We start from the raw sequence: 25081 nt of genomic DNA, 5'->3' as shown, positions 1-25081 counted from the left end.
CATGAAGGTACCCTCTTATTTACGATTTATGAAAGATATTTTAGCACGTAAGAGGACCATTAATGATAACGAGACTGTAGCTTTGACTGAGATGGGGTCCACCCTGTCTCAAAATAAGCTACCTCTTAAGCAATCAGACCCGGGTAGTTTTTCGATCCCTTGTCACATAGGAATGAATTTGATTGATAATGCGCTATGCGATTTAGGCGCTAGCGTAAGTGTTCTACCTTTGTCTCTGGCTAAGAGACTTGGTGTAACAAAACTGAGTTGCACCAATATGACTGTCCAGATGGCCGACCGTAGTCTATCACGGCCACTAGGTGTAGCGGAAGACGTACCTGTTAGGATCGGGAAGTTCTTTATTCCCGTTGACTTTGTCGTCCTAGATATCCCCGAAGATGTGCATACCCCTATCATTTTAGGGAGACCATTTTTGTCCACGCCCGTGCAAAGTGATAGACGTCGGGGGAAGACTTTGACCTTCCGGTAGGGGATGAGGAGTTGACTTTTCGTCAGTCCCAATTCCGGAGGGCTCCCATGCAAGCTCAGCCTTGCAATGCCCTTTCTTCTGTTGACCCTATTATTGACACTCCAGACGAAAGTTTGGAGAATATTGCTATTATTGCTAACCCTCCGCCTCAGATTGAGAGCAACAAGGAGGAAAATTCGTCTGTTGTCCTTATCTGCAGTGCGGATGAAGGCAAGAAAGGAGCGATCAAAGGACGGTGGAACCATTGTCAATCAAACTGGAGCCAAGAAGGCTAAGGAAGCTGACGCAGGGGCGAGAACAAAGACAGTTCGCACCTACGTAGATTGGAATTATATTCCTCCCCCTCTCAGAAATTCAAGCTCTTGGAAGTCAAAGAGGACGGTCAGCATCGCTGAAGTGACGTCCTCCAGTCAGAAGCCCACGAAGGGGCTCGACGAGATGATGACGGAATTAAACGGGGAAATGCCCCGTGTAACAAATTGTAACAAATTTTTGGTCGAATTTCTTTTGAATTTATTTTATTTATTACGTTTTAATTAGGACATTTAGTTTAGACATTTAATTCTTTTTAGCGTGAGACTAAGACTATAGACTGTGTTCTGCATATTTGGTATTTTGGGACGTGTTTTATGCAGGTTTGGGGAAATGCACGCATTTCGAGGGAGTAAAGGCAGAAATTCAAGGAAATATACACGAGGAAGTCCTCGATCGAGTATTTTTGTACTCGATCGAATGGCTATTGGGTCGATCGAGCTGGCTGGTTACTCGATCGAGGAAGACCAAAAGGAAACAGGTCGATCGAGGAGTCCTTACCCGATCGAGCAAGGGGAACAGCAAAGACCTCGATCGAGTGATTTAAAATCACTCGATCGAGTGAAATGAACAGTGGACGGGAGTCTTTCTATACTTAACTCCTTTTTATTTTCAGTTTTCATTTCTAAATTGTTTTAACCCTTAATTTCCGTCTAACCTCTACCCTAATTGCGATTGATTTTTCCCCAAATCCCCATTTCTTGCCCAAAATCATCAAATCTACCACCTACATTCTCTTGTTAGTCAATTATTCTTCCATAACCCCTTATTTTCCCCCTCTTTCTTGCTCGTTTTTACGGTTTTCAAAGGGGATTAGGGTTTGCGGTTTTGTCGATCAATTTTCCGCCATTGTTGTTTGTTGTTTGGAGTTTAATTGCTACATTGTAGGTCAATCATCATCAAGTAAGTGTCCATTCAACCTCCTTGCATTTTATCTTCAATTTTTTTGAATTTTTATGAGGTGATTTGAATTAGGGCTCGAAAATTCCATGTACAGTCGACTTGTTTCGATTTTGTTGTGTTTATTTGCCCTTGCTTCGCTTATTGATGATGTTCTCGCAATTCCCCACTGTTTTTGCATGTTAAATTCGAATTTTGCGCGACTTCCGCGACTAGGGTTCCTGTGAGTCGAAATTTCGACTGTCAGACGGTTGTTTGCTTCCATGCTTTGTTTGTCACTGTTGTCAACCGCTGTTAACTGCTCTCCCGTCCCCTTTCGCCTCTATATGCTGTGAAGTCTTTGGGAATCTCGCGCTGTAAATGGTTACTCTTGACTGCCGGAGTGCTACATGCCCCATTTTAGGTTTTTCATGATGTATTAGCCCCTTTGCAGTCAATGTTTTATCATATCATCACCATTTACATGCTGTCTTTCGAATTTTTTGAGGAATTGTTGGGTTTTGTATGCTGTAAGTCGATTGTTTCGACTGATAGGGCCTCACATTTGCTGTCACATGTTGGTTAGCGGGTTGTTTTAACCACGGTTAGCAGCATACTCTCTTATTCATGCTCTTTTGACACTTTGCAGGATGGACGCGAGCTCTCCTTCTTCTACTAGTACGTCCTCCAGCTCTTCTGCGAGCGAGCAAGTGCCCCCGCTGCCGCCACTAGCTCTACCTTGGTCACCACTGCAAAGACTGTTTTACTTGTCTCAGCTGCAGGGACAGTTTACTCCGCGGCTAGCACAGCCGGGAGCTCGGTTCAGGCTTCACAGGCCATCACCCTCACTCCCACCAGGCCTTTCTCTCTACTGGACTGTGGACGGACACCCCGTTTCCAGCAACCTGGTATGCTACCACCGAGGCTACACCCGCAGGCTAGCCAGCCACAGGCTAGCCAGTTAGCCGTTACTTCCAGCCCTTCTGAGGCTGTTTCTACGAGGGAGGGCGCACTCGCACCTCTACCGAAGATGCCTTCGGTACGTTTCACTTCAGAGGCTCACCGGAACCGGTTAGTCGCTTTACTTCATTGCCCCCTCTCCTCCACCCGTTTCCTTGCACGAGCTGACTTAGAGACCTTAGGCATCTATGAGGAGGTCTGTAGTTTATTGAACGGGACGGGTATGTCGGGTCTGATCACCATGCAGGAGGCCACTATTCGCACCCTTACTTACGAGTTTTTTAGCTCCTACTCTTTTGACACCGACACCTACCAGGCTGACCACTCCATTGCCTGCATTCACTTCCGACTCCGTAATGAGTCACATCACTGGACATTGGCCAAGTTTGGGGAGGTTTTGGGACTAGTTAGTGATGGTCCCACTGCCCCACCTAGAGAGCCCCTTCGGCTACTGCGGGTGCTCTCTCTCACACTCCCTTCCGGACACGGAAGGGAGCTCATGTGCATCTACCGCGCCCGTTACTACTTGCGTCGCTAGCAGAGACCATCTTTGGGCGCCCGAGCCCAATAACGTTACCAACACCGAGCTAGCCATTCTCGCGGGGTACCTCAACATTGACTACGGTACCCGTTTGTTCCGAACATTGCCTTTCGGTAGCTCAAAGATTGGAACAGTATTGGGACTCGGGTTAAGACCGCAGATTGTCTGCGGCGGGTGGTGACTAGGATTGCCCGCCACCTTTACCCCACCGAGCCAGGACTCGGTGTACCCGACGAGGTGGCTTACCTTGACCTGGATGCCATGGCTACCTTGACCTGGTTTCCCGGGCGAAGGGGGGAGCGCGAGGACGTGGAAGATCCGTAGTTCCACGTCATTGCTACCTTGCCGTGCTCCACCCTTCCGCCACTTTCACCGCTCCCTACCGCCGCCGAGGGAGCGAGGCCACCTCCACCTACCTACCACCTTACCTTCACCCCTCCCTCTTCTTCCTCGAAGAAGAGGAAGCGCGAGGCTGGAGCATCTTCTAGCTCCCAGCCGGGACCGACACCCACGCCTCGGCCTCGGCCCACACCCACTCGGACTCACACTCCACCTCCACTTGACCCTCCTTCCGGTTCGGTTTTTCGGCCAATTTTATTTGCCCTCCCGCTTTAGAGGCGCCCGCGGTCACGGACCAAGGGCGTCGTGATGCCTTGCCTCCGGAGTTGTGCGGTACCTTCGAGATGAGACGGGATATGGCTTTAGCCGTATTCCCTCTCTACGAGTTCCACATCCGGGCCCGGCGACCGATTCCAGAGGGGTGGCCGCATCCTTCCTTCTACCGATACCCAGCGGACGGGTACCCTCCACTATCCTCTGACTCAGATGAGGAGAAGGAGGAGACAGTAGAACGAGAGGTGCGGTTACGGGGCAGAGCGGCGGCCGCGAGAGCTGCCAGAGAGGATGCGAGTGACCCTCCGTTCGTACCCGGTCCGGATGATCGACTGGAGATGACGACCGAGTCTCCCCCTTGTTTGTTCTTTGGTTTGGGGAGACGGGTTTGTTGAGTCGGAGTATCTGAGAGATAGCGGTGCCGACGACGAGTAGCTACTGGTCTACTCACTTCCCCAGTTTTCTGGCTGGTTTGGGGAAGTTCGTGTCTTGTATGTTCTCTCACTCTTTTTATTTTTCGTCTCCTTTATTTTTCTTTTTATTGGTTGTATACTTCCATCCCCCATATTACTCTTTGGTGTATCTTTGGAGGACAACGGGGGCGTTGTCCGTTTTGGTTTGGGGAGGGTATTGCATCCTTTTGAGTCTGCATCTGCATTTGTTTTGCATTCACGTTTAATTTTTCAGTTCGCATGTGTTGTTTATTTTCAAAAAAAAATCAAAAATTCAAAAAAATTAGAAAATGTTAAAAATTCAAAAATATTCACGTTTATTTTTGCATATAGGTTGAGTCGGAACGGTAGATTCCCGTGATGATATTGCTTAACTTGTCAATTCACTTGAGCCTTGCACCTTATTGATGGTTTTTAGCTTTGTCATACGCATAGTCTACGAATTTCTGTTCAAATAATAGCTGACTGTTTAGACTTGACCTGATAAACTGGCAAACTACTTAAAAATTCTGAGTTTTTAGAGCCAATAATCGGTGACATTCATGACCAGTTCATTAGGAATTTTGAGTAGTACTCCTTGCATAGCATGTTCGTCTCATTTGCACATTTATGACATTCAATTTCTTGTCAAATGCACATATTCGGGTCTGCGGTTGGTGTCACATGCAGGGAGGGTCTTGCAATTTCCCTTTCTTTATATCTTTCACCCATTTAGCTCCACATTGACCAAAACTTGCCTTTTTGACCCATTAGCCACATTCCAAACTAAGCCTGCCTAGTCAAGCTAGTTAGTCTGTCCTTTTGTGGTATGTTTTCAGTTGCAGTTTGGTCCGTAATTCTCATTTGGAGTTGGTGTTTGAATTGAGGAAGGAGGAAGTGAAAAGAAAAAAAAGAAAAAAAAAAGTATTGAAAAAGGAAGAAAAACGTGAAGTAAGAAAGAAAGAAAAAAAAAAAGGAAAAAGAAAATGAAAAAAGCTGTGATTCACGAAAAAAAAGAGGAAAATTGTGAAAAATATTGGACCCTCTTGTCAGAGTTGAGAAGATGTTCGAAGATGTACAATCGACAAGAGGGTTGGTTGGTTGTTAATTGTCTCAGACGGTGTTTAAAAAAGGGAACTTTGTGACCGTCTGACTCCTCCACTCTTATTTTACATTTTTTGAGGAGATTGTGTTTCCAGTCTAGCGAGTTTTGTGCCAAGTGAAGGGCACCCGTGTTTAGTCTTTCAGACAGTTGAGATCCGGATGGTTTATTATGGTCCTGTTAGGAACTAGCTTGACGCTTTTACCTCCACATTTCCATAACTTGTTTAGCCTTTTCTCACCTGAACCTCACTATTCCCATATCATTTGCAAACCCTAAATTTTGTGACGGACATTATTGGTTGGAGTATGTGCATTAGTACTTGAATTGTCTTTCATTTTTGTTGCATGCATGCTATGTAGGTCGCAGTTAGGTGAGTGACTGTTTTTCTTCTCTCTTTTACATATAACATTTGCCCTTTGCTTCATGAGAGAAGAGTGACCACGTGAGAGTCCGGTTTTGTTGGTCTTGCAAGGTCGATAGGTCAGCTTTATTTTTGAACAGCGTATAATTCGTTTGCGTATTGACTGTCTAGCTTTAATTGTTGATTTTGTTGCATTAAAGTGGTTCAAGTGGACAAGTTAGGCTAGCTCTGAGTTATCATTTCCGTTCCATTAGTTTAGTTTTGAGTTTACTCGAGGGCGAGTAAAGGTTTGGTTTGGGGAGATTTGATACGTGCCTAATGTACGGTCTTTTTGGCCTATTTCAGCACGTATTTCCATGCATTTATATACTGTTTTTATAGTATTTTGCCCCGAATTGGCTACTTTGGTGTATTTTGTCCTTTTTGTAGGAATAATCGCGGAAGTAGCGAAACCATGCTCTATTTCGTCCTTTTTGCATGCATTTAGAGGAGACGGGATTATCCCAGAGTGAGATGCTGTACTTGAAGAGTCGTTGCACGCTTTACGAGGCATTTTGGTGAAGACGTGAGCTGAATTGAAGACCCAGGTGGTCTATCGAGCTGTTTGGTGGTCTATCGAGTGATTCCTAAGCTTCCCAAGACTCGATCGAGCTACTGCTTACTCGATCGAGTGATCCACACATGACCAGTCCTCGATCGAGTTCCCTGAAGGTCGATCGAGGAGTTTCCCCTGAGCTGATGGCCGATCGAGTGGTGTTCCCTACTCGATCGAGAAGCCTTCGATGCTGTGGGCTTTAATTAGCCGTGTTTGGTTTATTCTGCAATAACACTTAGACTTTTCCTATTTAACCAAGGATTACTAGGTTAATTAGGCATCATTTTTTTTACTCGAGACTATCTCTTTTACTATCATACACATTAGACTTGTTACTTTCGACGTTGGATTATTTTCCACTGGGATTTCGTTCTTTACGCCGGAATTTCTCGGATTGTAATTCTCTTTCCCTCTTTAATATTAATTAACCTTCAATTGTTGTTTATTTCTTGTTTTTATGCTATTGCTTTTATTCTTTCTTGCCCTAATTTTCATCATCATTTATTATTATTATTATTTCGTCATGTCATCTGCTGGAAGTTTATATGCTGTTAGATTAATTACTAGTATGAGTAGCTAATCTCCCCTCATGTTGGGATTAGGGGATCTGCGGTAGAATAATGACGACGTAGTGAATGAATTAGACGAATTGATATAAGAGACTCTGTCACTATAGCAATATAACTGTAATTATCGACCTAGTTGAGTGCACGCTTCTATGTCACCCATTAAACTGGCTACAATTAGTCCTGGATCGAAAGATTGGATTAAATAGGCCTGCTATAAAAAGTAGACTGCCCTAATGAGGACGAAAGTTAAGTTAGTGGTATTTTAGGGTGGGAAGTGGACCGAAAGGACCTTCTAATATCCGTCTCGCATTAGTTCGTCCCGAGTCATTTTTCGCTAAGTTGTTAAACTACCGTAGTGAACCGAGTTCCCGGCATGTCCCTCTCTTATTGATAGTTCTAAATCATTTTCTTGTTTACTGCTCTCTGCCTTATTTCTCTTCCTTTTACTCCGTAGTTTAGAATCAAAAATTCAATCAACCCCATTGTTACCATAGGATTAGAGATAGACAGCTGTAGTTGCATTACCTCCCTGAGGATTCGATACTCGACTGCCTCTACTACATATTTAGTTGAGACCGTTAGGTTTTATTTTTGACAGGTCAACGACAGGCGTGTCAGAATGTGTGACAAAATGTGGTTAGACAAAATGGGATTTGCTCCTCCTTTGAGAAATGAGTTTATCATCTTCGGCCTCTCGAAGAGTGGGAATTGTATAAGTGCATGGCCATGCCCAGACGAGGTGAAAGTCAGTCGTCTGTTGTAACAATTCAACTCAGAGATTCGAGAAAAGAGATAGAGATTTATAGGGATGACACTTCTCCTTCCCTATTCTCATATGAAGAGATAGAAGCAAAGAGATTATGATGCCTTATAGGACATAAGTGCAAGTGGGAGACTGGAAGAGTTAGTGTGCCCATATGTCCGGAATATTGTATAACCGATTAATTCTATGTGGCTAGAATGTTCTACTATGAGCCACTTGTAGTCTAAGTCCTAAATGAGTTAGGATTCGGGTAGTATTAATCGGTCCTACAAGGTCACACACTAGATGAGTTTTCGCCAATTATAATTAATATAGATTAATTATTATAAAGGTAATATGAATAATAAAAGATTATTCCATTAGACTTTCCATATCCTAGATAGTATAAGATTCTCCTTGAACTCCCTATATATAGAGATATAAGGGGAGATGTTTATATATCAGTTTTTCTGAAAGATAAAACCTCAAGGGAGAAAGAAGAAAGAAAATTGCCCTTAAATTTGTACTAGCATACATACTCATATTGTGTGGATACCGGTAGAGGCGCAGCATTTGGGGCGTTATTGTGAGACGGTCTCACAGATTATATTACTATTTAAGGATCTGCGATTTGGGTTTTATTATACTTCTTATTATTAGCATATTATTGGAATTCATTCTTCCGCATCCAAGTAAGTTTGTTAATCACCCCTTTTATTTAATCTTAATACTTAACATGCATGAGGGCTTGGGAATACTGTAATTTAAATCTGTTGAAAATCGTTACAGAACCCTTCACATCTTTAATCAAACTCACATATATCCTACCACGACACAAAGAGTCACATATCAACAATTAAATAGACCCAAAGGATCACAAATCAATGCAAATTTTCTTCTTTATTTCTTAAAGATGTGAGAGATTTCTCAATAACGCTATTAAGAGACCATCTCTTTAAAGTTTTTGTGTTCTTAAATCTATATGTTAAAGCAAACATAATAATTAATTAGGACATGTGAGGTAACAAAATTTCATATAAATAGGAAATAAAAACGTGTTTGTTATCCGTAAAAGTTGAAGCAAATAATACTATCCAACTGGCATACTATTACTTTATTGCTAAAGTAGTCTAACTAACGTCTCGTCGTGTTATTGCTAAAGTAGTCTTACCTAATCCAAAAAAAAAAAAAACGTCTCGTCATGTATTGCACGCGGACCAACAACTAATAATAGGAGTAATTCTTATGATTAATAAATACTCCGTATCACTTAGTGATGGTAAAAATTAAGCTTTATTTTGACTAAACCACTATTTCAATAAATCAAATGTTCTATATTGTTAATAGTTTTCTGGATTTCCTTCTTAAGCCTCCATTTCCTAAGCCTTGTCCGGAGTATTGAGCAGAATTTGATGCTTGACCAGAAAATTGGCCAGATTTCGATGCTTGACCAGAAAACCCACCTGAGAATCCGCCTTTGAATTGTCCTTGCCCTGAACCACTAGCCGCTCCACCAAATTGTCCAGATGCTCCCCCTGATCCAAGGCCTGACCCAAGGCCTGAAGCCCCACCAGATGCTTGTCCCGAGCCACTACCTCCTCCGGAAAATCCACCTTGTCCGGATGCTTTTCCTGAACCACCAAATCCAAATTTTCCCGAAGCACCTCCAAATGCTTGTCCTGCTCCACTAACTCCCGCCGAACCTCCAAATTGTCCTAATCCTTGTCCCATGCCACTAGCTCCTCCTCCAAATTGCCCTAATCCTTGTCCCATGCCACCACCTCTTCCTGAACCACCAAATTGTCCAAATGCTTGCCCAGAACCTCCGAATCGTCCTCCCGCATTAGCACCTCCGTTAAACCCAAAATCTCCTTGTCCGGCTCCTTTACCTCTTCCACGCATCATCGTGTGTCCGGCAGCTAAAACCGGAAGAAATGTTGCTTCGCTCACTGTAACTGCAACCTGATAAATCAATCAAGATTAAGAAAAGTTGCATCAATAAACATTTTTAATTATAAAAAAAACCTAAATATCTTGGAAGAGGTAGCCTAGCTAACAAGTTACATACAATTAGAAAAGTGATAACGTGGAATATGCATGATGCCATTGGGACTTTAATTATTTTCACTTCGTGTTGTTTTTCTTAAGAATTAACAATGTTTAGTATTTCGTTTATACGAATATAAGGTAGCACAAGTAATTTATAATCATTTGCAATCCTTTACCACAAGCTTGCATAGCAATTCTTCAAGATCTACTAATTACACGCATTTTTCTTAGTGTCTCTCAAGAGAGTTTGTGGATGATAATTGTGTTAATTAACTTTTGAAACAAACTCACACCATACATAAGTATTTAGTTGATTAAGGAAAGAAATTGAGGAAAATGTACGTATGAAAGGTAAGAAACTCCATAAGAAGTGGCGTAAAAATAGGTAATGAGAATACAATATAGTCTTACACTAAAGATAGCATTTTTATATGTCGTTATCTAATACCGGATTATAGAGCTAGAAGGTCATAGGTTTATTAAATGAGGGATGATGAATAAAACTAGTCTTGATTTTTCAGGTGTAAAGTTTCATAATCAATAAGTATATCATTGCTCCGGATTTTCATAAGATAGAAAATGCAACATCTTTTGCCGAGAAATTTGACCGTTTTAGTGTTTTATGTTAACAAACAATTCCCTATGAATTTGAGTACAATTCAGAGGAGTTTATAAAAGTACTACTCCCTCCATTATTTTATATATATCATTCTCATATTTCGAGACACTCACTTCTCTCTTCAATATCTCTCAAAATATATAAATTAATAATATGAAATGTATACTCTTTTGAAAGCAAATTTTATGACGAATCTAATGATATAATTTTCATAATTTTTTCTAGAGTATATTTTTATATAATCGAAAGTCAAAGGCTTACCTCGTAAAACGAAAACGTCATATATAAAATAATGGAGGGAGTACTGTATAAAACATAACATATTGGGAATTTGAGTACAATTCAGAGGAGTTTATAAAAGTACTATTGTAATGTCCCTGCGTTGCACGGATTCTAAAATAATTGTCTAAATATATGTAAAATGCTTAAGGATATTTTAGCCTTTATTGTGTAAAAGGGAGTATAGATCAATTTTAATGCTAACATATTTGATTAACAATAAATATTGCTTAGATATAGTAGTTGAAGAGTTAAGAACGATTAACACCTAAGAGGGGGAGGGGGTGAATTAGGTGTACCTTTTAAAAATTTATCCTTAACTTGGTTAATTAATTAACTTAAGTAAAGAATAAGTAAAGTACAAGACTTGAGAAACTTAATTAGATGTAAGTTCACAAGAAGATACAGCAGTTCTATGTCACGGTATAGGTGACTGTGACACAGAACTTGATTAGGTACATGCGAGAGATAGCAAAGTGGAAGAACGTAAAAGTAAATGAACAAACAAACGACATTTAAAAAATTGGTTCAGCCTCTACTCCGAGGCCTACGTCCAACCGTTATTTTATTGCTTGTTTAGAAATTTACTCAAACTTACTAAACCCCTTACAATGAAAATAACTCGCCAACCTACTCCGGTTGCACTCAAACTTAAAGCTACTCCGCTTCAAGAGTTTATGGGTTCTATCTCAAGGTGTTACAGAATCTTGAATCTCAAGAGTTCACTAAATGAACATGGAGATTAAAATGAAGATCTAACACGAGAATCATGGAACAAACTCATCATGTCACAGTACAGCGAACTGATACTTGGAGGTTTTACAGCTTTTTTTTCGAAAACAATTTTGAAGACTTAAATCAGAAAAACGTTTTGCAAATACTTGAAGAACAAAGCTTTCAATGCACAAATGATTTGCAAGGTTTTTACAATAAATGCTTTGGAAGTCTTAAGAAATAAATGTGACTAAGACACTCTATTTATAGTGGATTTAGTCTTAGGTAAGTACACTTTGAAGAATTAAATCCAATATATAAATAATAGCTTTGAGTGATGGTAAGTGTTAGACTTATAGGCTTGGGGCTTAAGAAATCAGAAAACTTAAGCTTCTACACTCAACATGTGACAATTTACCGAAATGGCAAAAAGCCTTTCTTACTTTAGAAGTTTGACAAGTCTTTTTTGCCATTTTGGTAAAAGGTGTTTGCACAAATCTAGAGGCTTAGTCAAGTGGGCTTGTGACTCCAAAATTTCAGATTGTTTTCAAGTTTCTGAAAATACAAATGTTTAAGGTTTAAAGTTTGCAAAGTTTTGACACTTAAAAACATTTGGACGAAAACTCCTCCGTATGATAGTACCGGAAACCACGGTACAACGTACCGTTGCATGGTTTTGCCATTACTTGACTTAAATGAGAATGTTACACTTACTCTTACACATATCGACTAAGGCTTTGGAAAGTATCATTGTCTTGACTTCCTTGATTGACTTGATCATCTTGAATCATTGTTGAAAGTCCATTTGATTGCTTCATTCACTAATTATTTCAACTAAGAGCAAACAATCAAATAACAAGGGGACTTGGCATCATCAATCTAATGTGTTCTAACAAATTCCCCCTTTGATGATGACAAGTCCAAACATGTGTGATATTCCCCCTTAGCCCATGGTTAGTCGGTCTTTGGTCAATTTCAATCATAAGCATAATTAATAAACATGATCAAGGTAGTCGAAAGGTGCAACATGCTTGGCCAAAGTAAAACATCTAATCATGGAAGCTAAGACATAATTAAGGTGGACGTTAGCCTAAGAGTTAAAAGGTCACACATGGCATAATTAAACTACTTCCCCCTCTTGACATCGTCAAAGGAGGAGAAAAACATGTCCAAAAGGCAAGCAACACGATTAAAACACACGCAAATAGTTCAAGCAAGAGAAAAACAAACAACCGAAGGTGCAAGAGAGTGTCTTAAAACAAAACAAAGAGCCAAAGTTCAAGAGGAGAAACGGTTTAAAGAGGCATGAGTTTAGGAGGCATTCTGAAGACGTTCAAGGAGATCTTCATTCATGGTGCGAAGATCACCAACTTCATCCCTCAACTTGCCCTGTTCTTTGACCAATCGGTTCACAATTCCAAGGAGCTCATCCAACTTTGCTAGGACCACACCCATTTCAACGGTAGAACCCACTGTAGAACCCGACTGATTCTTCCTTTCCAATTTGCCATTCTTAATCTCCAAGTTCATCCGAGAAAGAAGACCCGGTGTCATCTCATCACTTAATTTCTCAATAGCAGGGCTTCCCTTCAACACTAACCCTTCCCTCATAAAAATTATCGAGAGCCACATACCATAAGGAACTACGGCATTTTTGTCAAAGTTGCCGCTTTGGAACTCAGTGGACATCTCAAGTATTCGATGAAACATAAGGCGAAGAAGGTTAATGGGTTTGTGCTTAACAATGTGATGAATTAGGAGCATGTCAAGAAGAGAACATCTCCCACGGCTATTGTTGGAAGGGACAAGGTTACGAAAAACCAGGTTAAAGATGAACCGGATGGGTGCGGTTAATTCAAAGGCATATATGTTGGTAGGGCCATCATCATCATGAGGTCGAAGAACCTTCATGACCTGGGTAGAGGTAACCTCATCAATTTCACCCCAATCACGTTTTGGGAAAGAGGTAAGCCCGACATTACAGATATCAAGATGAGTAGCAAGTTGGTCAATGGTTAGGACAAAGGGTTTCTGATTGATAAAGGCTGAGAGAGTTCCAGATTCAACATCCACCTTGACTGTTGCATAGAATTGGATGACTTCGGACAAGTACATGTGACTATATTTGTCCAACAGATTCACCCAACCCTGTGCATACATGGCCTCTTTGAAATATTTAAAAGCAGGAGAGGTGTCATACCAAGATTTCTTATAACGACGACCACTGTGGAAGCAACAAAGCAGCATACCGTGGCATATCTTGAAGATCTCCTCCGGGAGATCAAGAGAATTGAGATGGTTGAGGATATCATTCTTGAATGATTCGGCAAAAGGAGCAATAACAAGGTCCATGCATGTGTTGAGAGGCACCTTCTCCTCAATGATCTCATCCTCATTTATGCTCGGTAAATCCCGTTGATAACGAGCCCTTTTGGGTGCTTTCGATTTTGATCCGGATCCCCTTTTTCTTTGGGTAACCTTGGTTTTTGGAGGGGATGCCTCCGGGGTCACATCCTCGTCATCATCACCAAATATTTCAAGCATCTTCCTCTTGGACCGGGTTCGTGATGCGGGTTTTGAGAATAATGGGTCAAGCCCATCATCAAACACCACTGTGGCATCATCACGATCCTCAACATCAACAACTTCATAATCGATTTTCTCAGCATTTGAACCGATTTCCTTTTCAACAGTGGAGACCTCCGTTGCATCAATCTCACTCCTCTTATCCTTCTCTAAAGTGTCATTCACCAAATCTTTTAAGAGCACATCATCATCATTCTTTTCAACTACAACATTACTATCCTCCTTCCTTTCCTTTTCGTTTAGATCCCCTTCATTCTCATTTGATTTTTCTTTTTCTCCCTCTGATTTTTCTTTACTTTCCTTTTCCTTGTCTCCCTCTAATTTTTCTAATTTTTCATCACTTTCTTTTTCTTTCTCTGATTTCTCTCCATCAAGTTCCCCCTCTTTCAACTCACTTGAGTGATCTCCCTTTTCATTTGTTCCGACAACACCACTTGATTTTTGAATATCTTCATTCCTTTTGGTTCCCTTAGAACAGGAGTCTTCTTCATCGGTGTCAATGTCCACCTCAGCATCTAATTGGAGAGAAATAGGAGGATTCCTACTTCTTTCTCCTCTGCCACGACCACCGCCCTTTTTGGCGGTTGTCTTCTTTCGTGCAACAGTTGGCTTGGCCGTGGTAGAGATGGTTTCATCAGGTTTTGCAGCGGTTTTGGGAGCCATCTTTTTCTTGGCAATGTATTTTGGGTTAAATGAATTTCTGAGTTGAAGTAATTCCTTTGAGAGTCTTGGAGGCATTTTTAAGAGAGAGGATAAAAAGGGAGGTTAAATGGCGGTTTTGGTTTTGGGAATCCGAAAAAGGTAAGGGTGGTTGTTTATTTAGTGGGTAATGGAGAGCATTTAGTGGAAACATGGATATAAATGATGGGTTGGTGTAATTAATCTAGGTGAAGGGACGGTTGAGTGTTGATAGAGTGAGGCTAGGGTGTAGGTTTATAGGAGTGATGGGACATAAAGTGATTTTGGAAGCTCAATGTAAAAACAACTCAAGTGCACTCATACGGTTGTCAGTCACATTTGTTCGACATTTGCATGCACTCTACCATATTAGCTAACATTTAATTACATGTAATTCCTCCCTCTAATCAATCATTGGAAAACGTAATTTTAATTTAGCGGTATGTCACCTAATAAACCAATTTCCGACCGAAGTCTTTCGAATTGTTCTCTTTCTAACGGTTTTGTAAGAATGTCCGCAATTTGATTTTCCGTTTTACAAAAGCTTAGACAAATATGACCTTTCTCAACTTGATCACGTAGAAAATGATGTCGTATGTCGATGTGTTTAGTTCGTGAGTGTTGTATAGGATTCTTTGATATATTAATTGCACTAGTGTTGTCACAAAAAATAGGGGTAGTCTCGAAAGTAAGGCCATAATCATGCAATTGTTGACGTACCCAAAGAATTTGTGCACAACATAGAGCGGCACTCACATATTCGCTTTCGGCCGTGGATAATGCAACGGTGTTTTGCTTCTTCGAAGCCCATGAAATGAGACACGGTCCTAGGAAGGTAGCAATGCCCGAAGTGCTTTTCCTATCCAATGTGTCACCGGCATAGTCCGCATCCGAAAAACCTACAAGATCAAGTTCGTAGTGAGTTGGGTACCAAAGATATAGCCCTTGTGTTCCAATCAAATACCTAAAAATCCGTTTGACGGCTTTGAAATGAGATTCCTTAGGATTTGCTTGGAAACGGGCACAAGCACACACACTAAATTGTATGTCGGGTCGACTAGCGGTTAAGTAAAGTAAGGAACCGATCATACCTCGATAAATCTTTTCACTAATGCTCTTACCATTTTCGTCCTTATCAAGCTTGTTTTTAGGCACCATTGGTGTAGGCATAGGTTTAGAATCAGTTAACCCAAACTTACTTAACATTTCTTTTAAGTACTTTTGTTGGTGAATCATCGTTCCATTTTCACATTGTTTGATTTGAAGACCAAGAAAGAATCCAAGTTCTCCCATCATACTCATTTCAAATTCGAAGTCATCAAATCAGAAGTACTTATAAAGAACATTGTTAGTTGCACCAAAAATAATGTCATCGACATATACTTGCACAAGCAACGATTCATCTCCTTGTGACTTGATAAACAACGTTTTATCCACGGACCCACGCATGAAACCATTTTCCAATAGAAACTTTGAAAGCCTATCATACCAAGCCCTAGGAGCCTGTTTTAAACCATAGAGTGCTTTATCTAGTTTAAAAACGTGGTTGGGAAACTCGTTGTTTATAAAGCCCGGAGGTTGTTCAACGAACACTTCTTCATCAAGGTATCCATTTAAAAATGCGGTTTTGACATCCATTTGAAAAAGCTTTATACCTTGAAAAGACGCAAAAGCTACAAGCATTCGTATGGCTTCAAGCCTAGCTACCGGTGCAAAGGTTTCATCGTAATCAATTCCTTCTTGTTGGTTAAAACCTTGCACCACTAGTCTAGCTTTATTCCGTACGATTTCTCCAACATCATCTAGCTTATTGCGAAAGACCCACCGTGTACCAATTACAGTACGTTGAGATGGCCTAGGGACAAGATGCCATACCTTGTTCCTTTCAAATTGCTCCAATTCCTCTTGCATTGCAATCATCCAGCATTCATCGGTCAAGGCTCTCTTTTGTGACATGGTGCAGTTCGATTTTGAGATGAAGGCATTGTGTGCACAGAAATTTTGAAGCGATGATCTGGTTTTTATTCCAGAGGTTAGGTCACTGGTTAAGTTTGATAAGGGATGAGAGCTTTGGTGTTTCCATTTCTTGGGGATAAGTGAGTTAGAAGATTCGGTTTGTTCGTCTGCAACAGTCGAGGGGACTGTTACATGAGGAATGCTTGAAGGAGGTGATTGTGGTTCGTTTATGATTAGATTGGGCTGTTCTTCACCATCCTTGTTCCCCCTGGATGAGATAGCATCATTTTGTGTAGGAGGATGATTAGTTCCCCCTGAATTTTGCACATCCTCCTCATGCAACAGTGGCTCTAACTGTTTCTCAGCTTCTTCTACCACTTGATCCATTTCATGTCGTATCATACCAATCTCAAAATCATCATCATATTCATCATCCTCATCATCAACCTGTGTGTTTGACACAAAAAGACTAGATTCGTCAAAGATTACATGAACACTTTCTTCCATTTTCATAGTCCTTTTGTTATAGACTTTATATGCTTTACTATGATCGGAATAACCAACAAAAACTCCTTCATCACTACGAGCATCAAATTTGCCAAGGTTGTCTTTTCCATTATTGTGCACAAAGCATTTACTACCAAAGCATTTTAAATGTGAAAGATTAGGTTTTCTTCCTCGTAGAAGTTCATAGGGAGTTTTCTCAATGATTTTTCTAATCATGACACGGTTGTAAATATAACATGATGTGTTTACGGCTTCGGCCCAAAAATTCTTGGGAACCTTAGAGCTAATGAGCATGGTCCGAGCCATATTTTCAAGAGTTCGGTTCATTCGTTCCACAACCCCATTCTGTTGGGGAGTTCTTGCGGCCGAAAAGTTATGACTAACACCATACTCATTACAATAGGACTCAAATGACGAGTTCTCAAACTCGGTTCCATGGTCGGATCTTAATGAGACAAGTTTATATTCAAATTTGTTTTGAACCTTTTTGACCCAAATTAAGAACTCATCAAATGTTTGATCCTTAGAACTTAAGAAGAGAAGCCAAACAAATCTTGTGAAGTCATCTACAATGACACAAATAAAACGACTTCCACCTCTACTCACAACTCGCATGGGACCACATAAATCAATATGAATGAGTTCAAGAGGTAAGGAAGTGCTTACAACCTTTTTGGATTTAAAAGAGCACTTAACTTGTTTTCCTTTAACACAATCATCACAAAGTGATTTAAATTCAAATTTAATGTTAGGAATGCCGTCAACTAGATCATGTTTCTTAAGGGTGTTAAGTGTCTTAGCATTTACATGACCAAGTCGTTTGTGCCAAAGCCAAGGGTCGTTCTTTTGAACACTCATGCATGATAATGATTGACCCGACAATGCATACAAGTTAGTCATGTAGACGTCTTTAACACGTTTACCTTCAAGTATGAGTTCTCTAGTTTTTCCATTTATGATTCTACATTCACTAGCAAGAAATTCAACAATATTACCTCGATCACAAAGTTGTGAAATGCTCAAGAGATTGTGTTTCAAACCTTTGACAAGCAACACTTTGTCCACGCATAATGACTTTGACTTACCAACCTTTCCAATACCAATGATTTCACCTTTCTTGTTGTCGCCAAAAGTCACCATGCCACCATCATAGGCTTCTAGCGAGAGGAATTGGTTTTCATCTCCCGTCATGTGACGAGAGCATCCACTGTCTAAGTACCAATTGCTGCTGCCCCTCACTAATGCCTATAAGAAATCAAACATTTAGTTTAGGAACCCAAACAAGTTTGGGCTCCTTCTTGACAACGACCTTTTTGACTTCCTCTTTCTTTATCCACACTTGTTTAGCATTTTTAGTGTTTCTTTCTAAGTCACGGACTCTTTTGTCACAACCATTGAACTCATGACCTGTTTTCCCACAATAGTTACAAATGATGTACTCAGGAAGACCAGCATACTTTCTTCTTCGGAAGTCAGTTTGACTTGGATCCTGGTTTTGAGTGCAACAGTGTGTGCTACTGTTGCATTTGAAACCAAGTCCAGCATTCTTTGCAAATTTTTCATATTCTTGTGATTGTTTCAAGAGAAACTCCAAAACATTCTGACTTCCTTCCCATTTTAAGTAGAACATTTTAGCCTCATCTAGCTCTTTAGTTAATGTTTCGATTTTAGCAAGATGATTAAGATTCAATTTACCTAAATTGTCGAAAGCTTGTTTTGCAAGTCTTGCTTCATCACTGAGTAACATTCCAATTTGTTCTAATTGTTTATTATCCCTTTGACACAATTTGAGGTCAGCTAGAAGAGTTTCACGTTCCTTAGTTAAAGAGGACACTAATTTTGAGAGAGTATCTATTTCTTTTCTTGAATCAGATGCCACAGTAGAGACCTCTGTGGCATGAGTTTGTTCAGCTCTTTTTAACATCTCAATTTGAGCAAGAAGGTCATCGTTTAATTTTTGAGCTCGTTCTAAGGAGCTTTTGACATGACTAGACTCATCATTTAACATCTCAGTAATCTTAACAAGATAATCTTTTTCATTGTGACAAGTAGCTAAGTCAATCAAAAGTTGGTCACGTTCTTGCGTTAGTGATGACACATTTCCTTTAGAACTCGATGCAACAGTACAGGGATCTGTTGCACTGGTTTCATCAACTTTGTTGACTAAAAACAAATTTTGTTTTCGAAGCTTTTTGATTTCTTTTTCAAGACCCAACATGGAACTAGGTTGATCATTCTCATTTAGACTTTCTTTAAGGACTACATTTTCCTCAGCTATGTCCTCAATTTCGATTTGCATAGCTTCCAACTTATTAGTTTGGACACGACATTTATCTATGAATTGATCTAGGAGGAGACAAACTTTGTCTTTAGAGAAAGATCGAACCTTTTTCTTGAGCTTAATTACCTCGTGGTCTGAATCGGAGTCTGAATCCGCGGAGTGAGCCATAAGACACTTGATGTCTTCTTTCTTTGATGATTTGGAAGAATTTTTTGAAGAACTGGACGAGATGCTAAGTTTGGCGTCCAATTCATCCTCAAGGACATCGTCCTCTTCAGAATCAGACATGCCCCAAATAGCAGTCATTACCTTGTTTTTGTAATCACGTTTTGCAAAGTCACGTTTTTCCTTCGATTTGATATCGTTCCACTTTGGGCATTCTTTGATTTGATGACCTTTGTCACCACATTTAAAGCAACCAACAGTGGAGTTAGATCTTCTCTTAGGGAAACGGCGTTTACTAGAGTTGTTGCTATACCTTTGAGAGTTTCGACCATTGATCATGCCAACAATGTTTTTAGTGAACATTGCAAACTCATCATCTTCATCCTCCTCATCACTTGAGAGAGCATTAAGAGCGAGTCCCTTCCCTTTAGAGCTTTCACTAGAACGCTTCATGAGAGTTAACTCATGAGCCATAAGTGAGCCCATAAGTTCATCAAGGGTGAGCAATGAAAGATCCTTAGCTTCCTCAATAGCCGTAACCTTCGGTTGCCACTTTTCAGTTAGGCTACGAAGGATTTTACGGACTAAATCCTCGGATTGAAAACCCCTACCTAAACTCTTAAGGTCATTGACAATACTAGAAAAACGTGAAGACAAACTATTAATTGACTCATCTCGTTCCATATTGAACATCTCATATTGTTGCATGAGAAGATCAATACGGTATTTCTTGACTTGTGACGTTCCCTCATAGGCAAGATTTAGGGTGTCCCAAATCTCTTTGGCCGAGGCACATCCAGATATACGATTAATCTCTTGGTCACCAATCCCATATTGAAGAATGGACATGGCCTTAGAGTTTTTCTCGATTTTCTTATAGTCGGCCTCAACATACTTATCCTCACTTTTCAAGGAGCTAGTGCCATCAGCATTAGTCACTTCGATTTTGAGGGGACCTTTTTGAATGATTAACCAACATTCATAGTCCGCACTTTTGACATAGTGCTCCATGCGATGTTTCCACCAGGCATAGTTTTCTCCCTTGAAAATGGGATACTTAGTGTGTTTTGAATCGTCCATAACTATAGGATCAACTCTTTGGATTTAACCAATATCAAGAGCACAAGGCTCTGATACCAATTGAAGAGTTAAGAACGATTAACACCTAAGAGGGGGAGGGGGTGAATTAGGTGTACCTTTTAAAAATTTATCCTTAACTTGGTTAATTAATTAACTTAAGTAAAGAATAAGTAAAGTACAAGACTTGAGAAACTTAATTAGATGTAAGTTCACAAGAAGATACAGCAGTTCTATGTCACGGTATAGGTGACTGTGACACAGAACTTGATTAGGTACATGCGAGAGATAGCAAAGTGGAAGAACGTAAAAGTAAATGAACAAACAAACGACATTTAAAAAATTGGTTCAGCCTCTACTCCGAGGCCTACGTCCAACCGTTATTTTATTGCTTGTTTAGAAATTTACTCAAACTTACTAAACCCCTTACAATGAAAATAACTCGCCAACCTACTCCGGTTGCACTCAAACTTAAAGCTACTCCGCTTCAAGAGTTTATGGGTTCTATCTCAAGGTGTTACAGAATCTTGAATCTCAAGAGTTCACTAAATGAACATGGAGATTAAAATGAAGATCTAACACGAGAATCATGGAACAAACTCATCATGTCACAGTACAGCGAACTGATACTTGGAGGTTTTACAGCTTTTTTTTCGAAAACAATTTTGAAGACTTAAATCAGAAAAACGTTTTGCAAATACTTGAAGAACAAAGCTTTCAATGCACAAATGATTTGCAAGGTTTTTACAATAAATGCTTTGGAAGTCTTAAGAAATAAATGTGACTAAGACACTCTATTTATAGTGGATTTAGTCTTAGGTAAGTACACTTTGAAGAATTAAATCCAATATATAAATAATAGCTTTGAGTGATGGTAAGTGTTAGACTTATAGGCTTGGGGCTTAAGAAATCAGAAAACTTAAGCTTCTACACTCAACATGTGACAATTTACCGAAATGGCAAAAAGCCTTTCTTACTTTAGAAGTTTGACAAGTCTTTTTTGCCATTTTGGTAAAAGGTGTTTGCACAAATCTAGAGGCTTAGTCAAGTGGGCTTGTGACTCCAAAATTTCAGATTGTTTTCAAGTTTCTGAAAATACAAATGTTTAAGGTTTAAAGTTTGCAAAGTTTTGACACTTAAAAACATTTGGACGAAAACTCCTCCGTATGATAGTACCAGAAACCACGGTACAACGTACCGTTGCATGGTTTTGCCATTACTTGACTTAAATGAGAATGTTACACTTACTCTTACACATATCGACTAAGGCTTTGGAAAGTATCATTGTCTTGACTTCCTTGATTGACTTGATCATCTTGAATCATTGTTGAAAGTCCATTTGATTGCTTCATTCACTAATTATTTCAACTAAGAGCAAACAATCAAATAACAAGGGGACTTGGCATCATCAATCTAATGTGTTCTAACAGTAGTTAATGCTAAACTAATCGACACTTATTGGATAACACATTTTTTCCCTTAGATAGTAGTTTGTAGAGGTTTAATTGGTAAAACAAAACAAAAAATGACAATCCATTCGTATTTTAATTCGTTTAACATTGCATGTGTTACATACAACATGTACGTACGCCTCCTCTCTTTTGATCATTGAATTTAAAGTATGATAAACGACTAATATAGATGCAGTAATGCAGTATACCCTTAAGCCTCTTAGTTCCCTTCTTTTTGGACCTATCCTCCCCACCTTAACCATGTGTTTCATATCTTTATTATTGTCAATGTCCTTTTGAAACGTTTCTGACAATGAGTTTAACGTGTTCTTTTTTCATCATCAAAATATTCTTGTTACTGTTATGAAATATTAGTTAGTGTGGATATACATTGGGCTTATACCCATTATGGCCATTAAACATGTAATTAGGGCCAGATCCACTCACCATCTACGTATTATATACACCCACATATGGGATGAATAATAGACAACTCTTTTCTCTCTCTCAATCTATTTGCTTGTGTTGTGCGGAAGCGTGAATATCCATGTGTTGGGCCTCTGCTGCATATGTGTCCACAACCCATAATAGTACAATATTGTCCGCTTTGGGCCAAGCTCTCACGGATTTACTCTTAGGCTCCTTCCCAAAAGCCTCATACTATTATATTTAGTGGGTACTTATAAAGATGAGCTTTCACCTTTACACTACCGATGTGGGACATGAGTTTGCACCCTAACAATCCTCCCCTAAAACCAAAGACCATCATCTTGACTTGGACCTTGACCTCTATGGATAACTTCCCACACCATACAGCCCCAACTTCTAGACACTCGCATCACCAATTCTTGATAACCTCCCCTTAAACGACACACCATGTGTCTCACGGGGCTTGTGCTACACTTGCGTACCAAATTCCTCTGCATCCAATATACTCTGGACTAGGTCCGAATCCACCGCCTCAGCACATTACACCGGACCGCCTTTTTGGACTTACCATGAACCGCTTTTGTTGCCTCCATTAAGCCTCAGCCCACCACACATCGGGTCGCTGACGGTCTTCTCTTGGACGGCCTTGTCTCAACGCCGTGAGACCATGTCGCTTCTCGTGAACATATTAGCTCTCCCTCGAGCTATAGGAGTTCCACGTCTTATAGTGTACGTCCACCTTCAAGTCTTGAGCCTACTGATGCGTCCTCGTGTCTAGCCCAAGTCGAACCTTGGGCTCTGATACCACTTGTTGTGCGGAAGCGTGAATATCCCCGTGTTGGGCCTCTGCTGCATATGTGTCCACAACCCATAATAGTACAATATTGTCCGCTTTGGGCCAAGCTCTCACGGATTTACTCTTGGGCTCCTTCTCAAAAGGTCTCATACTATTATATTTAGTGGGTACTTATAAAGATGAGCTTTCACCTTTACACTACCGATGTGGGACATGAGTTTGCACCCTAACAGCTTGTTTTCTCTCTACACTTACTTCTCTAATTCTTATTCTATAACACGTTATCAGCATGAAATCTAGCCGGCTGGGTAAAAAGTATGATTTCTTAAAACTTTCTCATTGATTTAGTAGAGTGGTATGAATAACTACGTTTGATTGTTTAATCGACATCGTTAATATCAAATACCATTAATTCAATATAATGCATTAGTTTTACGACTAATAATAATACCTCAACATCTGTATTGTTTTTATCTAGTCTATATGCTACTCCGTAATTCGTAGTGTGTACTACTTTGTTCTGCCACATGATTTTTTCTATTAATGTGTTTGTTTTTGCTGTAATCTTGAATTTTTTTTTCTTGCACTAATATTGAAGAATAAAATACTTATAAGGGTTATGTTTGTTTCATCTCTCTGCACATATTGAGCATAATTTTCATTATGATCGTGTATTTGACTCATGAGTTACTACGATTGTTATAGCAACTGATCTAGTTTTTGTTCATGTTTAATAGATCGAAGTAACCTATAAGATTTATGTGCTATTAAATTATTTTAAGTTTGGCATTAATATATGGTGTACCTAAATCTTGATACGGTCTCATATTTTTATTCGAGACAATCGCATATCTATTTAATTGAGATGGACTCCTATATCTATTTAATTTGAGGGAATCTCATATCTATTAATCCGAGACGAGCTCTGATAAGACGGATTTAGTATGTATTAAGAAGGTCGAGTTAATGAGTTTAAAGGTACAAAAGGCGATAATTTGTAAGCGGTAATGAGTAATTGAATACCAAGTTTGGAAGTGCGAAGAAGAATAAGCTATATAGTAAAGTTGAAAATGAAGCTTGGAAACGATAAAGAAGATCTTGTGGGTCGGTTTTGTATGTCAAAGACGAAATATAAGCGTGAGGATAGGTGGGCTCAAATACCTATGAACATACCTTGGGAGGCGTGCACGAGCATATGTCGCACTATTCATGCGTGCATACGAAAGAGAAGACAAATTTGGCAGCAGCGTTTTTCGCGACTGACATTCAACCTACGCGCGACGTACACGCGACCTATGCGCGACAGACATTCGACCATGGTTTGTGCTATTGTCGCGCATAACAGACTATAAAGGCTCGAGATTTGTTTAGTTTACTCGGTTTGTTCCGAGACTTGTTTTGACTTTGGTTACTCAGTTGACTTTATTTAGGAGAGTACTTAAACTCTTTATTTTTCAGTTTTAGAAATCTACTTTTGCAATTCTTGAAAAAAACCTAATTATTTTAGATCTAGTATGAGGAACTAATTCCTCCCTTCTTGGTTTAACTTTTGAAGCTACCGATTAATCGATTGTGAGATTGTCTTTACCTTCTATCTTTCAAGTATTGTTCTAAACTCTTGTTCTTTATTTATTTGATTTTTATTTACTTTCATTATCTGATCAATAGTGTTAGTAATTATCAATATTTTGCTAGTTTAGATTATCGACTCAGTTTGCTTGGTATCTAAATTAAAGTAGCAACCTTTATCCTTGTAATTGATTCAGTTTATCATTATTTGTGGTTAGGAAGAGATTAAACAAACAATTGAATTATAACTGCGTGGTTGTAATTATTGTTTCTATTGGTTCCTTTATTCATTATTGCTGCTATTGGGTTGAATCTCGCACGTGTGTGT

At 39.7% G+C, this 25081-nt stretch overlaps 1 protein-coding gene across 2 annotated transcripts; it reads right to left on the bottom strand.

Moving 5' to 3' along the window:
• Positions 1-8824: 8824 nt before the first annotated feature.
• Positions 8825-9978, bottom strand: LOC141600236 (uncharacterized). 2 transcript variants are annotated; one of them, XM_074420424.1, is made up of 2 exons: positions 9823-9978; positions 8825-9559 (listed from the first exon to the last, which is right to left on the bottom strand). In XM_074420424.1, the coding sequence occupies exon 2, from the start codon at positions 9500-9502 to the stop codon at positions 8930-8932; it is 573 nt and encodes a 190-aa protein (XP_074276525.1). In that variant the 5' UTR covers positions 9503-9559; positions 9823-9978; the 3' UTR covers positions 8825-8929. The 2 variants fall into 2 exon arrangements, with proteins under 2 accessions (XP_074276525.1, XP_074276524.1); XM_074420423.1 differs by having other exon boundaries at positions 9666-9977.
• Between the last annotated feature and the right edge of the window lie 15103 nt (positions 9979-25081).

Source organism: Silene latifolia, chromosome 9 (genome assembly GCF_048544455.1).
Source record: "Silene latifolia isolate original U9 population chromosome 9, ASM4854445v1, whole genome shotgun sequence".
Taxonomy (NCBI): Eukaryota; Viridiplantae; Streptophyta; class Magnoliopsida; order Caryophyllales; family Caryophyllaceae; genus Silene; species Silene latifolia.
This window is presented reverse-complemented; position numbering and strand designations above follow the sequence as displayed.

What these genes read in the sequence shown, in the direction of transcription:
- LOC141600236 (XM_074420423.1), bottom strand. Translation starts at nt 9,704, where the DNA reads ATGGCATCATGCATATTCCACGTTATCACTTTTCTAATT. An exon ending in ACGTTATCACTTTTCTAATT is followed by an intron (nt 9,560 to 9,665) that starts GTATGTAACTTG and finishes TTGATTTATCAG; the next exon opens with GTTGCAGTTACAGTGAGCGA.